The 18,428-nt window shown below is 38.2% G+C and overlaps 1 protein-coding gene across 8 annotated transcripts in view; it reads left to right on the top strand.

Annotated features, from left to right (window-relative positions):
* MAST4 (microtubule associated serine/threonine kinase family member 4) overlaps positions 1-18,428 on the top strand; it is a gene marked incomplete at its 5' end in the record, with an annotated part of 585,767 nt that overhangs the window by 455,647 nt on the left and 111,692 nt on the right. For all 8 annotated transcript variants that reach the window (XM_082620666.1, XM_082620667.1, XM_082620672.1 and 5 more), the window contains one exon: positions 9,895-9,983. In XM_082620666.1, coding sequence (XP_082476792.1) covers positions 9,895-9,983 — 89 coding nt within the window. The remainder of the gene's footprint in view (positions 1-9,894; positions 9,984-18,428) is intronic.

The raw sequence follows: 18,428 nt of genomic DNA, 5'->3' as shown, positions 1-18,428 counted from the left end.
GCTCTGGTTTGGTGCTGCCTCCTCTGTCTTAGTTTTCTTGGAAAGATGTCTTTGCACTGGCCAACCGAGGAAAATCCAACGCTATTAAATTAGATTCATTAAAGGTAGTTTTTGTAGCTGGACTTTGAACTTGGTTTTCTACTACTCAAAAAAAAAATGTATCAAGTTGTGACTTTTCTCCATATTGAGTATGAAACATGGAAGTTTAAAAAAGAAATGTCACACACATCCCCCAACCCCCAAAACACAAACACACTTGTAAAGTAGAGGTTTAGAAGAACATTAGTTTGTATTTTGTTTATTTTTCCTTAACTCTCAAACATGTCTGCAGACTTATCTTTGGTCACTGTCCACAGCTGCCCTGAGAACAACCAAAGGCTTGTGTGTCAGTCTCATAGGTGTTTGTTTTTAAAACCCTTTAGCCAGTTATAAAATTGGGGCCACCACCTTGGTCCCTCCCTCAGCTGACTCATTGCCACTTTGATAGCCCAGCCGGAGGTCAGCCCAGCCAGGTGATAGCAGCTCTTTAGCCTTGCGGGACAGATTAGACCATATTTTTGAATGACTCCACGCAATGTTTGGCCAAATCAGCCTTTGAAGCAGCTTGCCAAGATACAGTACATGCCCTTCAACTCTTGGATCAGAGTTAATGACCTTACCTTTGCAGCACTTTCTGCACACCCTCATCTCAAGTACAAACAATCTTTATTACGTGTCTTTGGTGTGAGGTTTGAGCTATTATGCTCTGCGTGACTAGTCCAGAAGTCCAGAATTCATCTCATCATTGACTGTTCCAGCCCTTAAGTGTCCTCATTCAAATAGATGACCTGCCCTGATGTCTTAGGATTCTTGGGGGACGTGCAGGCTAGGTATGTCCCATAATGCATGTTGCAGATAAATTGCACTAAAAAAAGTTAACAGGTATTGAGAGCCTTCTCACTTTAATTACTTTTTACTTCTAACATTTTCAGCAGTTGGACTTAACTCTGCTGCTATAAATCCCATATTATTACCAGCTCCTGCTTGACTTTGACCATTGTGATATGCCCCTCTTTTCATTCCTCTGATTTCCCATTGTAATTTTATTCAGAATGACGTGTATGTAGGTTTTCTCAGTAAGATGTTTCACATCATATAAACCTGTCAGCTCTTTGTGTTTTCTCAGTTATACACTGCCTTGATCAAGCTAGTAGAATTAGACTATAATATCATCTTAGATCAGTTTAGTCTTACAGATTAGACTATGTTTGTCCTCCAAGTTAAATTAGAAATTCCTTAATGGTAGGAACCATATTTAGTTAGTTATTCAAAAATATCTACTGAATCTCTATTCAAGTCATTTTTATTTTCTGTATTTTTCTGGGTATCCAAAGAGATTCACTATGATAAAAAATATAATCTTTGACTTCAAGGATCTTATCCCCTATCCTAGATGGTAAGCTCCAGGTGGAATCCCTGGTTATGTTTACTGAATGAATGAGTGACCACAGAGTGGATGCTCTGCTTGCCAGTGTCACTCTGGTGCAACATGGTGCACGTCAGCCCCCCATCAGTCACATACTCACATATGACATCAGGGCTCACCATGTCAACCACATAGAGATAGCTGTGTTCATGTATCTCACTTTGAAATAGCCACAAATGGAAGAACTGAGATGAAATAGGTTTAAAAAAAGTTTCTGTGTCAGGCAGATCACCAAGATTAAGGGGTTATTTAGGGAAGACCTATGAAATGGAGGGACAATTTGTCATACTTAGTGTATACTATAAAATTCCAGTGCTTATTAGTTATGAAAATATGTTTCAAAGCTGATTGGGATTTTATCTCACACTTTAGATAGCAACACATTTTTGTTTGTACAACTCTGCCAGCTTCTGCCTTAGAATACAGTTATCTGTGAATCATTCTTAGCTCTTCATTTATACTTTAAACACTTAGAGAGTGTTTTCTTCATTTTCTTATTGCCCATCGTACTTGCCCATAAATGTTTTTTACATTGAATAGCATCTTGCCAATATCTGTATGTTCAGCCATCTCTCTCTTCCTCTACAAAGACAGAAAATTGGGCTAGACCTCACCAAGGGCTTATCTTAATGGATTAGGTATATTTACAAGAAGTACTGTATACAGTAATCTATATATTTTCCTCAGAATTTTTGAAAGCTTGGAGACCTGTACCTTCCTCCAGGCATGTAACTAGCCTAATTTTTTGGCTCCTAGGTGAAAGCAGTATGAGCAGTCATTCATTTCCATGATAATTAATGCCTTTTAAAAGGAGTTTTTCTACTAACGGAAAAGTTAAGTTCAAGTATCAAGCCGATAGTATCAATACTAAGCATTCACAATAATATACCCCGGATGACGATAAACTAGGTCATTGCATTGATGCCCATGTGCAGAGGGCTGAAGCTCTCTGCTTGGCAGTCACTGCAGTCCTAGCTACCTGCTCTTTCTCCAGTGTTTCAGAGGCTGTACAAAAGAGCATGGACTGCTCTCATACCTGCACTGAATCTTGGGGACGATTTTGGCCTGAGTTTTTAAAATAAACTGCTGTATTTTGAAGTTGAGTCACAGGAGATGGGGTGTACTAGGCGTGCCCGTCCACTTAGCTCCCTAACTGGCCTTTCTCCCTCCTCCTTTGGTTATTGCAATCTAGCAGCCAGAATGATTCTCTTAAAACAAAACTCAGATGGTGTTTAAACCTTCCAACAGCTTCCCTTTTCACCCAGAGTAAAACCAGTCTCCGTGCTGTGGCCTGCGCCTGCCCCAGAGGTGGCCCCGGGCCCTGTCCACTGTCATCCTGGCTGTTCGCCTCTGGCCAGCTCCCCTCCCGCACTCTGGCCTGCCTGCTGGTCCTGGAGCACTCCTGACCAGGGCCTTTGCTCTCCCCAAATGTTCACTCCCTCATCCTCCCGTCTTACTCAGACACCGCCCCCCCGCCCCGCCCCCCACCCCTCCCCCCGCACCATGTGGCTTTCCCTAACCATCTGTTTAAAATTGTGATTTCCTACATCCGTGCTCCGTGTCCTATCCTCTGCGTCATTGTTCTCCATTGCCATCCCTCATACTACAAACGTCATCACCATCTCCCATACTATCTTACTAGTTTATTATGTTTATTATCTGCTTCCTTCTCTAGAATACAGGTCTCTAGAAGACAGTAGGGATATTTGTTTAGAGTAGTACCTAGCTTGTATTAGGAACTCAAAAAGTAATTTGTTGAATGAATCAGTGAAACCTTGGGGGGAGCCCTGGTTTCATGGGCCATAGGGAAGACATCGGCAGTGTCGTAACTTCACCTAAATAACAGAGTATGTCACGGACAGGAATATTAATGCTTTGCTTCCTGTTGCCTTCTAAGGGCCACTAAAGCTTATCCAGCCAGCTACCAGCTGTGGCCTCATAGTACTCTACAGGAAAAGGGGTAGAGCTGTAGACAAGAGGCTCAGAAGAAGGGTAGATTGATTTACATATGAAAGACAAAAAAGTTATTTCTGGAGAAGACAATAGTATGAAGACAGATATGGAGAGATGGGCAAGGCAGCATCTGAAGGAATTAAGGATTTGGGGGAGAAGTATCCAAAGAAAATTGTAAGGAAGGCTTGCTTTATGTTGCATGATATAATTTTTCTTCCAAATTCAGTCTCGAAGATACTTTTCCAGGCTTTTACAATTAGATTTGCAAATGCACAGAGGCCTAGATATTTAATGTTGCACAAAGAAAAAAGAAATATCCATGATATACATAATTTTAGTGCATTTAATAATCCTAAAATTTACTTCACATGAATAATCTAAAAAAGGCATGAATTAAACCCATATTTATGTTGCCATGGTTAAATCTCAAAAATATAATGTTGAGTGAAAAAAAAAGTAAGTTACAGAATATCTATAATATATAGTGTGTGCTAAAGTGCAATTTATCCAAAAAGTCAAAAACATGACTGTCATACAAATATAAAATAAACATGTGTGAGAGATTTTATTTAACTTATTAATGAGGACAACAGTAAGAGATTTTGAAAATCATATATATACATAAAATATATATATTAAAATATTTATAAATGTATATATTATATTCATATAAGCAGAAATGATGAAATAAAATTTGCTAATAGATACAAAACCAGTTAATATCTCATAGGACAATGATATTAAATGTTTGGGGTCATCTCTCTGTGGGTGGATATTAACTGTATTTGCACAAGACAAAATTCATTTACATTATTATGGACAAGAATCACTTGTATTACTACTAGTTTTCTCCAACTTAACTGCAACCCCTACAGCGTCTAAAGTAGCCTAGTCACTAGAAAGACAGTGAAAGGCGTACACCCTTATAGAACCAGATAATCCCCAGGAGGTTCACTGCACAAAGCCTTCCCAGCCACTGAAAGGACATATATATACTGAAGATTGGGAATAAACATCAGAAAATGATACCATTGTTCATTTCAGGTGGTGGGAATTGTTTGATGATTTTTCTATATTTTCTATATTTTTAAAATTTCATAAACCAAACAAAAATAATGACTCCTCTAATCTGGTCTAACCCCTTCATTGCAAAGATAAGGAAACAGAAGCCTGCCTGTTTTATAACATGTTTTCAGCAATACCACATTAGCGAGACAATTTCTGCCTCCTGTTCATGCCTGGTTTCTTCCACTTCTGTCTTCCTCTTTGTTCAAGGAGTATTCAGTGTTCAGATTCTATTAAGGTATCAGGAAATAGTTAGCAGATGTTCACATTCAGTAAAGCTATGGTCTATAATTGGCCTCCTGTGCAAATTTATCAAATTTTTCATCAAGATGAATTAATAAATTATAGGCTAGCTTTTCAGAATTCCGGGAGCTCTTCTTAGGCAACTCACTGCCCCTCAGTTGTGGTCAGTCATATGTCGTACTGAGTGTTGACCTTTCAAGTCGGCTGTGACTGTTAGAAATTACTGCCTGTTTGGGTTTCTCTTTCTCAGCTTGTCCTACCACGATCAGACGTGATCAGTATTCATGTCCCCAAATGATTGTAATTTAAAATTAAGCTGCATTTCAGCTACTCAGAACAGTTGCAAAAAGCCACAGCCTGGTGGGCCTCACAGCTTTTACAGACCTGGTAGAGGATAATTAACAGGTTCTTCTGCCAGGAGAGATGTGACAGATATAGGTGTGAGACTTTTGCAGGTCCCACCACGCCCTTCATATGGAGCTCTGAGCATAAGGACAGTCTAGGCAGGAATAGAATATGGGTGCTTTGGACCAAAAATCCATACACCTCCTTCCCCTCCCCTCCCTCAGCTAGTAGCCCACGTTCCTTTGTCCCTCACTCTGATCAGGCCTGACTTACACGATGAAATGCGTGATCTATCTCTTTATCCTCCTGACAAATGGAAGGTGCTATTGGCAATCGTTAGGAGATGGGGAAGCTCCTTGTGAAACTGCTTTGGTGAGCGGGAACAGTGAACTCAGGGAACAGAGTGGCACCCTGTGTGATCTCAGGTCACCTGCCTGAGCCAAAACACCATGCCAACAAATAAAATACTTCCCGGTGGTGGTTTCCTGTCATGCTAAAGCGTCTCCAACCAAGTGCCCATCCAACTGTGACGCTCTTCTCACAGAGGGTTCTGTCCCGGCCTGCCTCGCCTCCCAGCCCACAGGGGCCAGACAGTCCTACTGACTCAGAAGTACTGTCATTGCCTTTCACCCTCCCATTCTTCTCAGATCCCAGGTCCATAGTCAGCAGTACTTATTGTACTCTGTGTGTGTGTGTGTGTGTGTTTTCTGTTGGTAGGTGGATCTTTCTAGGCAGGAACCAAAGGAATGAGGTAACAGGGAAAGCTCACTACCATCAGCGCCTGTTCTAATCCATCGTTTACCTTTGCCTTTGTCTCAAGTTATATGTGGCTATCTTCTTGGGCTGAATTCAGATTTTGCAAATAAAGAATCTGTGCCATTGTGTCACCTTGTCAACTGAGAGAACAAACTGAGCATGTCCTCATAGGCTGTGTCCCCATGTGTTTTCTCAGCTGGGTGGCATGAAGAGGAGCAGGTGCTTTGTGGGCAGTGGTTGTTCCCGGGTTCAGCTTTCAGAATCAAGCACAGGCAGGGTGGATGGCTTCCATTTCTTCTTAAAGAGTGAAGCAGAAAGATTGCATCCTGGGGATGGATAGCTGGAACTTGAATTCATAACTGGTCTTTAGTTTCACTTTTGCAATCAAATACCTTTAAGGTTCCTAAGGCTGAACTAGAGATAACTCTTTACAAGCTCAAATGGTTAGAAGAGGGTAAGTTTTCAACAAGAGATTCTTGCTAAAGTAGAAATGATGTTCCTATTTTACCTGGTAGGATGGCACTTGTTTTTTCCCTTGGGTGACATGGCTTGAGAAAAAGCAAGGGTGATTCAACTTAGTTATGCTGGTGAAAGAAAAGGGACCTTGAGTTTGCTCAGGTGGTGATGTTTCTGCTATTTTATCACTTTATGGGTTAAATGAGTATGGTGTGGTCACCAGCACCTCAGGAGCCTGCCTCACACTTGCTAGCCATGAGCTTCTCCTTTCATCAACAGAAGAGAGTGTGATACCTGGATGAGCAAATAATGACAACAGAGGTCAGCTCAGCATTTTACACCAGTGTCATTATTAACGCCGGCAGTGTCAGGTGCTGTGGCAGTCTAGGTGGTAAATACTCATAGGTCCTGCCCACTAGGAGTTCTCTTACTGTGGGGTTAAATGCAGATTTTAATTCATTTATTGGGAATCAGGTACCTAGAACAATAAGATTAAGTGACTGTCAGGGATACCAGAAGTAGGTGATAGTGAGATTGGATGGCCACCCCTCCCCTCCAACTTTGAAAAGTTATATACAGAATATCTCAATAGGGTCCCAGTATTTTTAAAGTATTAATATATATATATATATATCAAGATCTAGGTATTTTAAGGTTAAATACAGTAAAAAAAAAAAAATATGCCCCTTTACCCTTAAGAATGTTAGCAACAAATAAGTTCCTTTGAGAGGCCAAGACCCTACTTCGGAGTGTAGAGATTTGTGTACATATGTAAATCTCTCTCTTGGTCTGTATTTTGTAAAGTCTGATTTTGCCATGCTGAGGAACATTTCATGTTTAAAAGCTTCCTGTTTGACTTTGAGAGATTCAAAAATTTTACTACACTCACTAGCTTCAGGCTAAAGAGCCATATAGAAGTTAGAGAAGACACTTTCAGTTTTGATTGTTCATCACATTTGTCAACAAGATATCCCTCCGATTATTTAAGGATTTGTGTAACATAATACCAGTACCTTAATTATGGTGAACTGTTCAAATTCTGAGGCAACTTGTTTTTAACTTCTTCTAACCTGCTTTTGTATTATTAGATAAAGAATCCTATGTTTTCTTGCACCATTAATTACATTCATAATCATCAGTTTGTAAAGTTTACAAATCTTTTTAGACGGTGGGCAAACATGGGATGAATGTAATATAAACTTTGTTCTTATTTTTATATTTTACATTGTTATATTTTTGTATTGGCCAGACAGATTCCATCAAGTTTTATTCCGATGTTTCTTTTCGAGTTTTTTTTTTTAATCACATTTTTAAAATCACATCAGTACTTTTCCACTTTAGTAGGCTTTGGTAGGCTTTAAATAACTGATACAGTTGTGAGAATTTTTTGTTTGTGTTTTTCTTTGTTTTAAATACAAATTATTGGCTACTTACTTAGCTTGTTGTGGTAATGTACTAGTCATTCTATATGTTTCTTAGGAAAATTCAATTAAAATGTTTTTAAGAAATATTTTCTAAATTTTACCTTTGTCAGCATATTTCACTGATATTCTTATGTAAGATATTCATTAGGCTACTGTTTCTATTGATATATATTTCTTATTTATTTGATTTACATATATAAAAATTAATAAATGAATGTCAATAGGAAATTTTCATAAATGATTTAGATCAAATACTAAATGTAAAAAATAATACAAATAGCCATTTTTGTGTAAGTTAACCTGTATTACAATTAACTTGCTCAAATTAGCAAATAACTTTGCTGAGAGTTCCAGGATCTAAATCTGTCATTTATAATTTCTCTTATTAACATCAGCAAGTTGATATATTTAATATTCCTATATTAAAATTAAAGGAGACATTAATTTGAATTAACACTAAATACATTGTACAATATTTTTAAAAAAACAATCACACGATCTGACTTAATGGTTATGAATTTAATAGGCCAAATAATGGTTCTTGATAGATGAGTTGATAATACCACGTTCCACCTTCATAATTATCAAGGGCCTATTCTTATTCAACAACTTCTTTAAGGCTGAGTAAACATGATCTTAATTAAACTCACAGATAGTGCTAGGGGGTGTTGATTGCTCCAGTAAGGAAAATAAAATGATGCAGCCTGACCTTAAGAAATTATAAATATGGGAATGTTGACAAATGATAATAAGCAGCAAACATCTAAGAGAGAGGATTGGTTCCCAAGTCAATATTGGAGAAAGAAATTTGGTTTGGTTTTGAAATGTGTTGTTTAAACAGTATTTAGAAATGTTCCTTTCAATTTTTTTTTTTTTTTTTTTTTTTGCGGTACGCGAGCCTCTCACTGTTGTGGCCTCTCCCGTTGCGGAGCACAGGCTCCGGACACACAAGCTCAGCAGCCATGGCTCATGGGCCTAGCCGCTCTGCGGCATGTAGGATCTTCCCGGACCAGGGCACGAACCAGTGTCCCCTGCATCGGCAGGCGGACTCTCAACCACTGCGCCACCAGAGAAACCCCCTTTCAAATATTTTATACAAATTCTCAGTTATGTCCACTATATGTTATTTAGAAGTTAGGTGAAAATTCCTGTTTCAAGAATGCTGTATCAGGTGTATTCTGAATTAAGAAGACATTACAATAAATCTTTACTGGTGGATAAGGGCACCAGGTGTAGGAGGATGGAATCATAGTGCCCTGAACCTTATTACGGGTGAATTCAATGAGGTAACCTGCTGGTTTGTATTATCCTTTTCTAACCACTATACTGATTGTGAAGTACCAGTCTGTACTGAAGAAAAGCAAATGAAAGTAAGATAACATCCACTTCATCATCAACCAGTTTTGCATTTGTGTTATTCTTCGAGGCTTGTGAAAGTTACTTTGGAATCAAGTTAGCTATTTTTTAACTTTCTAGTAGCAGAAACAGGAAAAAATAGTTACCCTGTGCTCATATGTAGCAATTTATTTCTACTCACTGGGTACCAGGATAAAAAACAGTAGGTAGTGTGCCTGTGAGAAAAGACCTTCATTGTTATTTTAATACAAACTGGAATCTGTTTTTATGATTCCAAAATATTTACCTTCATAAGGAGTTTGAATGCAGTATGAAGATGAAAAATGAATGAGTAGTGAAATACATTTATCTTAGGCCTTGGCTGTTCTGTTGACAAAAGGCACAGCTATGAAATTTGTCTAAATAATTAGATTTTTAATTAGTGCATCATTGTAAGATTAATGTCATTGTTCTTCATTGCATGTAATTTTGTATTAGAAATTTCATGTCAGCAAAGATGCTACCTGGGGTTTGCTGATTTGAATCCTTAATTTATCACTTGTGTGTATGGCATATCACATATTGGCAGTCAAGAGCCAAAAGAAAGGCATTTGATGATAACTTTGTGGTGAGGAATATTGATGGTGTTATATATGATATGAATACATTATATTTTCTAATATTCAGGAAACAGCCACCCTTCAAATATTAGTGAGTGCATATTGACTTGCAAAAATTTTAGAAATAACATGTGCGGATAGATTGTTCAACCTAAGCTGTGTCTACTTTGAACATACTTGAACGTTATTATTATTATTGCTTTTAAAACTGGTTTTCCTTTCCTTTGGACAGTTGCCGAACCAGCAACCGGAAGAGCTTGATAGGTAATGGGCAGCCCCCAGCACTGCCTCGGCCTCACTCGCCTCTCTCTGCTCATGCAGGTAATGAAATACCTTTTCTTGAGTTCTGTTTTACTTCGTCTTGCTAGTTTTTAAAATACAGGCATTTTGATATTTAGATGCGTCTCCCCACCTTGTTATCTTGGTTTCCCTGTAGCTTTGTCACTAAGTTGTTGTTTCTCATCCGTCAGCCCAAACCTTATCCTCTCTTTGAGCTCTTGGATCTGAAAGGGAGAAATCCTTTTTATATGGGGTCCTATTCCAGTTATTTTTTTTTCTCCACATCTGAATTTGTGGATGATGCAAGTCACGCTCCCATGTTAGGATTTCCTTTGGGAAACGTGGCCATGACAGTTCACATGAAGAGGATTAGTGTCAAGAACTGTAAGTGAGGAAAAATATCTTTTCCCTCTCCCCTTCTAACTTCTCCACTGGGGACCCAGTAACCAGAGACAGATTAACAAAGGAAAAGCATACACATTTATTTAACATACGTTTGACGGGACATGGGAGCATTCATGAGGAAATGAAAACCCAAAGGAACGGTTAAATCGGATTGTTTTTTACAGTAGTTTGGTGAAGAGAAGGGAGTTGTGCAAAGACGTATAGGACAAAGGTGAGCTAATTGTAGTAAACTGGGGGAAAGTTAGCAAGGACTGTTTGTTCAGATTCTTCTGTGTCCCTTGTCTTCAGAGATAAGAAGGCTCCTTTCCTCCAGGTGTAGGGAGGGTGCCTCTCACAAGAAGGTTTTATGACCTGCTTACCGGGCAGGTCAGAAAGCCCTTCCTGCACATGCTGTTTCTCAAATCCCTTCACCTTCAAATAGTCAATGTGCCAGTGCGCCATATTTTGGGGTCTCATGTCCTAAAGTGCATCAAAACTATTCAGCATTTTTCTCCCTAAAGTTGAACTTACCTATTGTATATATTAGCTAGCACAAACAATGCTGCTCTGAGCAGTCTAGAACATGTCTCCTCTTGTAATGTGGGCAAGAGTTTATCTAAAGTTTTACCTGACAGTGGTGTATATATAACTTATCTTTACATCCAGAACCACTGTAGGGACAAAGAAGATTCAAGAGATGAGACTCTTGGCCTCAAGAACTACTTAGAAGGACGGTAGAACCATATTACAAAAACTATGCAATGAAGACCGCTTTGTGTGTTTTTTGCTTGTTTGTTTGAATTCTATCTAAGATGGTACAAAGAAGAGAAGGGTTAATTCCAATCAGGAAAGTTTGGGAGATGTTGAAGGAGCCACTTGCTCATGATGTTGAAAGATGAGCAAGACTTTGACAGGGGTGAGAGATGGGGGAATTTCTAGTGTGTGGCTAGAGTGTGGGATGTACATGCTTGATTGTACAAGAATGTAAAGGTGAAAAGAGAGACGAAAGTCAGAAAGTAAAATGAATTTTGACTTTGAGTGCCTTTCACAGATTTTGAGGAGCATCTGTAGGAAGATGTGTTCGAGATATGGAAGGTGATGGGGTGAAATGATGAGTGTTTAAGCCCTACCTCTGTTATACTCTTGTAGAAACTGTCACACGATAGGCTTTCAGGTGGTGTTGACTTATGAACTAGGCTATGACTGGCCCCCGGAAAGCAGTCCTTTTGCTTAGGGGGGCTCTCCAGCTGAGAGTGGAAGTTATCTAAACATGTTTGGGGACAAGATGGGACAGAGAGAGAGAGAGACGTAGTTGCCCCTTTGGAATAAATTTTATTTTCCTCATAGTAATAAATAAAAGATGGTAAAGTTAAAAAGGCAAAGGACAAATTCATAAAATTATGATACTGTATGTAGTAAGACCACTAAAGTCCAGAAATGCTACTCTGAGGGAAAACTTTAGAGAAACTCCTACACATATATGCAAGAAGGTGTGCTCTAGACTGCTCATAGTGGCATCATTTGTAATAGCTAAACGTTTGAAGCAGTGTGGCCCAAATGTCTATCAGTTGGAAAGTAGATAAATGAATTGTGGCATAATTATCTACGGAACACCGTGCGCCTAGAAAGATAGTGCTGGGCAACAGAAGCAAGTTGCAAAAGAATCTTACTTAAACCATACATATAAGGTTAATGTGATGCTACGTGCAATGTTTTGTTTAGGAATACACGCACATACACATATAAATATGTATCTGTGTATGTACATTTATAGTAAGAGTCTGAAGGAAAATATGGTCATTTTAAAGACCCATTTTGTGTTAGTAGTTACGTCTGAGAAGGTGTCAGGGGGTATAATTGTGGAGAGGGGTAAGCAGTTGGCAATGTTATATTTCCAAAGCTGAATGGTGAATACACAACTATTTATATTATTACCTTTATACTTTGGAGATTTTTATTATATCATTGTCATGGTAGTGAAAGCTGACCATAGGGTCAAGCAAGGCCAAATACTTTACTCAGCGGCTAGAATTATATCTTTGTCTTATCTTTTCATTCCTCTGTCAGAGTGCCCAGCAGTATATACAAGGTGCTAAGTATATGATAAATTTTATTTCTTACGTATAATTCAGTTGTGATTAAAAAAATTTAATCCTACTCCTCTTTGTAGTGTTCTGTAGTAATTGCATCATACTTGATGTGCCTGTTGATTAGTCTTTTACTGCCATTATTTTCTTCAGTTCTAATATTGGGATTAAAGAAAGTGTAGTTAAGACTTTAATGATCCTTTTAATTATTATTTGTTTCTCTATGGAGAATTCTTTTTCCTTCAAAACATAATTTTGTATTTAATCAGAGGAATGGGCAAACAGAAGCCTGTCTTTCAGGTTCCGAGAGTATTTTCCCTTATGTTATGGAGGAACATAACAGGTTGTTATTCACCCAGAAGCTGTAGAAAAGTCTGTCGACTTTTTGTGAGAAATGGCATTTATCACAGTCTGGTAGGTTCCTGTTTCTATATACAAGAAGAATAAAATGTAAATTAAATAAAGGACCTGTCCTCACATCTTGATAATGTAAAACGATTTCTCACTCACTGCATCTCTTACCTCTTCCTATTGCTACATTCTCTACTGCGTATGGTACACAGAGGCCAGGGGGACAGTTCCTTGATGTCCCCATGAAAAATAAGAGAAAGTGTAAGTGCCATCTCTCAGTGCTTAGTCACCCAGTAGATACACTTTCTATTTTTCTTAGGTAGGGATTATGTGAGTCAGGCCACGCATCACTGACATGAATTTATACCCATTGAATGAATCGGTAGACATGAGAACATTAATTTATTTGTGTAGATATGTCAGTGGTACCCTGAGGAAGAAGAGATACTGGCATCATGTTCTGGAGCTTATCTCCACAGACAAAATAGTGTTTGTTGACAGCCAGGCATTCCTAAACGAACCATGAACAAGTCAGTCCCATTAAAAAAAAAAAAAGAAAGGTAAAAATCACAGGCTCCTAGTTCTAAGCATGAAATTTAATCCAGAAGCCTCAAAGGAAAAGACTAGTATCTCTCTCCTAAAATGAAAAATTCTGTGTAATAAACAAAATCAAAAGAAAACAAAGTGTGAAAAATATTTTTATGCCCATAACTGACAGACATCTGATTGCCTTAATATACAAAATGCTTGTGTAAAGTGATATGAAAATGGTGAATGCACCAGGAGAAAATTGGGGAAAGGATGTAAAAGCCGTATCATAGAAAAAAATTAAATTGGCCAACAAAAATGTTTGAAATGATGATTCATTGCAATCATAAGAGAAATATGAACCAGAATAATGAGACACTATTGTTCACCTAGCATATTGTCAAAAGTTTTGTAAAAGTGATAGAATCCAATGATATCAAGGTTGTGGAGAAACAGTCCCTCTCACATCACATAAGTGTTGATGTGAATTGGTACAACGCTTTTGGTTAGTTTGCGGTATCAGTTAAAATTTCGACTGCATTTACCCTTTCACCCAGCAAATCCATCTCTAGTAATTTATCTTACTGATATCTCAGAAAATAATAAATAATAAAAAACAGAAAATAATAAATCTAACATTGCTTGTAACTAGCAAATGGAAAATTAAGTTGTTACCACTTTATTATTTAACATGCCCTTCATTAAGCAGCTGGTTTAGTAGAAAATAATTCAGGTATATAATCCAAGACTGCATGTTTGTTACAAAGAATGAGGTAGGCTTTTATGTTCTGATTTAGAAAGCTGCCCAAGATAGACTGTTCAGGGAAAAAATACGTTGTGTAATTTTATATATGTGTGTGTGTGTTTGAGTGCATATAGACATGCATAAATACTTGTATATTCATGCATATTCATAAGGAGTTTTTGGAAAGAGAAAGAAAGTTAGCAGTGTTTATCTTTGGAGAATAGGAAAGTAGGGAAATTAGCGTGTAGTGGTTTTATAGTAAAATAAGGCTCTAAAAATAAAACCAGTAAAGGAAACAAAATAATACCTGCTTACTATGAAATAAATTACCAAAAATTTAGTGGCTTAAAACAATATCCATTTATTGATCTTACAGGTCTATACAAGTCTAGGTAGGCTTGACTTGTTTGACTTCAGGGGAGCTCTCAAGTTACCTCAAGGCCAAAATCAAAGAAAGGTAGAAAGGATAAGCTCCTATTTCTGTAGGAACCCTCACCTGCTTTTTCTGCTCACGGTATCATAAGGCCAGAGTCAGTGTCAGTTATTGACCTTAAAAAAAAAAAGAAAAGAAAAGGAGCTAGGTATTTTACCAGCAAAGTGAGTTTATTTGGGAATAGCAGAGAATTACAGCAAACCATAGGTAAGTCCAAAAAGCAGAAGAGAGGCTTTCATTTTTACAGAAGAAAAGAGGAAGTTGGGAGGAGAGATCAGGGTGGTCGTGGCTTCTCAGTGGCTGAGCTGTTGCTGGACTGGGAGAAATTCTTCCTTCCCCCTGCTGGGGTCTGAGTGGTAGTGTGTGAGAGCTCCCCTTTCAGGGCTTCCCCATTCCATGTAAAATGAGGCTTTCTTTATTTTCACTATGGGCTGGACTCTTACCTAGAGACTGGGAGAGAATCTACTTCCAAGCTTATGCAGATTGTGGACAGATTCAGATCCCTGCGGCTGTAGGACTGAGATCCACATTTTATCCTGGCTGTGAGCAGGAAGCTGCCCTCCTCCATCTTCAAGCCTGCACTGGCACATCCAGTGATTATCATGCTTCATATCTCTAACTTATCCTGCTATCAGTCAAAGAAAATTTTTTATTTTAAGGGGCTTATCTGATTGGGTCAGGGTTACTCAGTCGCTGTATATTAAAGTCAGGTGCTGTGGAACTTTAATTACGTCTGCAAAATCCCTTCATAGTAGTACCTAGATGAGGGTTAGGATAACTAGGAGACAGGAATCGTGAGGAGACCATTTTTTGGAATTCTGCCTACCACAATATCACTTCAATATTATATTTTGATTGAAATGGTTAAAGTCTGAATTCTAAGAGTGATACTTATAGAGGATGAGCCAGTAGTCAAATAACTGAGACCCACTGACTCCAAACTTCTAGAGTCCTAGAATCAAGTGCTGTCCCATTGGTCAAAATACCTAACCTTTGGTGTCTTCAAAAATTGTTTTACTGGGAATTTGCAGCTGGCTACTTAGATTCATTTATACAAGGGTTTCTGAAAGGAAAGGTGGAAAAAAGTCTCACTTTCCTATTGGACAACTCTAGGAATTATTAAAGACAGGAAGTATTCTTAAACCACTAAGTACACATAACCTATTAGGTTAATATCTACTTGGGAAAACTTGTATAAATTATTGTCTATCTATGTATCTATCTAGCTAGCTACCTGTCTGTCTATCTATCTATCTATCCATCTATCTATCTATCTGTCATATATAGGGACCTCATTTCTGAAGGATTAGTTGCCACTGTGTTTGCTGCTCTATTCACCAAGTCTCTCTTCAAAGATACAACTGAGCTAAAGGAGGCCCATCCAGGTGAAAATAATCAGAGAACTGGAGTGATTGTATGAACAATACAACTCCAAGTGGAAACTTGCAAAACTCAGAAAAGTATTGGGGTAGCACATGGGGTTAGGCAATGAAACACCCCGAATCCCACTCTTCAAAATACGCTGAGAACATTTCTATGTGCATGTCTTCATTATTTTCCCTTCTCCCCACCTCTACCCTTGGGGCCTTGGCTTAACAAACACAACCGAGAGTATAAATTAAGGTGGTTACCAAATAGAAACTATGATACATCATGTACATTTTTTCAATAACGTTTTTATTATTTCAGAAAACTGTGAGGCCCTTCCTCTTTTGAACTTGTGTTGGCATCTCTTTTGGAGCCACTCATTGGTCTCACCACTTCACAACTTGCTCTCCTTGCATTTCTGCTATATCAGTTGTACTTATTCAGATGTGACACTGAATAGGATGGGGGTAAAAGGCAGTGGTTTTGCAGACAGGCATGCTGACACAAAGAATTGAAAGTCAGTAGTCTAGCAGTGAAGTGGAGATAGAGAAGAAATACACAAGGTGGAATAATAAATTCAAGGAAGAGAGTCTGGGATAGAACAGGATTAGTCAACACTCCAGGGTGACAGAGACATACGTGAGAGCATCCCTGATGTTGGCAAGGGACTTCATTATAACCCACTGCCCCAAGAATGTGACCATAAGCTTGGAAGATATGTAGCTGGGTGGTAAGAGATTTAGTAAAACCTGAAATGTTGGCACTTTGTGCCAACCAAGTCCTTAATCCACTTACCAATATCCACATGACCCTGAGCCATTTTTAAGGTACGATAAAATCTCACAAGATATTTTGCATCCTCTGTTACCATGACTCTGATCTTCAAGGCTGATACGGTTAAAAAATAAAATGTGATATTCTGATTGTAACAGTAAGCTGAGAGTTTGTAGAAAACATGAGAAATTATATGGAAATATAAATCCCCTTTAAACCCACTATCCAAAGATAACCCTGCTGACATTTTATTATATCTCTTGTCTTTTTTCCTGTACGTATTGTGTGTGTGTGTGTCTGTACATCTGTACATGTGACTGAAATGCATATGCTGCAACTTTTTCTTTACTCCACGCTTGCCAACACTAATGTTAAAGTTTTTCAGGTTCTGTTGACAGAGGCCAAACATAATATCATAGTACCTTTTCCAGTTTTATTGGGATATAATTGACATGTAACATTGTATAAGATGTACAACACAATGATTATATATCTTTTTTTTATTTTAAAGACTGCCACAGTAAGTCTAGTTAATGTCCATCACCTCACATAGTTACACTTTTTTTTTCTTTGTGAGAACTTTTTTTTTTTAACATCTTTATTAGAGTATAATTGCTTTACAGTTTTGTGTTAGTTTCTGCTGTATAACAAAGTGAGTCAGCGATATGCATACGTATATCCCCATATCCCCTCCCTCTTGCGTCTCCCTCCCACCCTCCCTATCCCACCCGTCTAGGTGGTCACAGAGCACCAAGCTGATCTCCCTGTGTTATGCGGCTGCTTCCCACTAGCTATCTGTTTTACATTTGGTAGTGTATATGTGTCCATGCCACTCTCTCACTGCGTCCTAGCTTACCCTTCCAACCCTCTCTGTGTCCTCAAGTCCATTCTCTACGTCTGTGTCTTTATTCCTGTCTTACCCCTAGGTTAATCAGAACCTTTTTTTTTTTTTTTAGATTCCATATATATGTGTTAGGAGGAGAACTTCTAAGATTTACTCTTTCAGCAGCTTTCAAATATACAATACAGTTTTGCTAACTATAGTCACCATGCTGTACATTATATCCCCAGAACTTATTTATCTTAGAACTGGAAGTTTGTGCCTTTTGATCACCTTCACCCATTTCACCTACCGCCCAACTCTGGCAGCCACAAGTCTTGTGGTTTTTAATTTCTTCCATTTTGTTGTTCTATCTATGAGTTTGGTTTTTTTGTTTTTGTTTTGTTTTTAGATTTTACGTATTACTGAGATCATACAGTATTTTTCTTAGGCTTATTTCATTTAGCATAATGCCCTCAAGATTCATTGTGTTGTTGCAAATGGCAGGATTTCTTTCTTTTTTATAGCTGGAGAGTATTCTGTTGTACATACACACCACATCTTCTTTATCCATTCATCTGTTGAAGGACACTTAGGTTGTTTCCACGTCTTGGCTACTGTAAATAATACTGCAGTGAACATGGGAGTGCAGGTATCTTTTTAAGATACTGATTGCATTTGCTTCCAATATGTACCCTGAAGTGGAATTGCTGGATCATATGGTAGTTCTCTTTTTAATTTTTTAAGGAACCCCCATAGTATTTTCCACAATGGCTACTCCAATTTACATTCCCACCAATAGTGTACAAGGATTCCCTTTTCTCCACATCTTCACCAAGGCCTGTTATCTCTTGTCATTTTGATAATAGCTATTCTAGCAGGTGTGAGCTGAGTAACTTGTGCATGTTTTAGTTATCTTTTGTCATCTCACTGATACTCTTTTCTGATTTGCTATTTTTAATGCTGTTTTTTGATGAATGCAAGGTTTTGTTTTTAA

The sequence above is a fragment of the Mesoplodon mirus genome (genome assembly GCF_964341445.2).
Source record: "Mesoplodon mirus genome assembly, chromosome: 5".
Classification (NCBI taxonomy): Eukaryota; Metazoa; Chordata; class Mammalia; order Artiodactyla; family Ziphiidae; genus Mesoplodon; species Mesoplodon mirus.
Note: the sequence above shows the minus strand (reverse complement) of the source record. Positions and strands in the feature narration are given on the sequence as shown.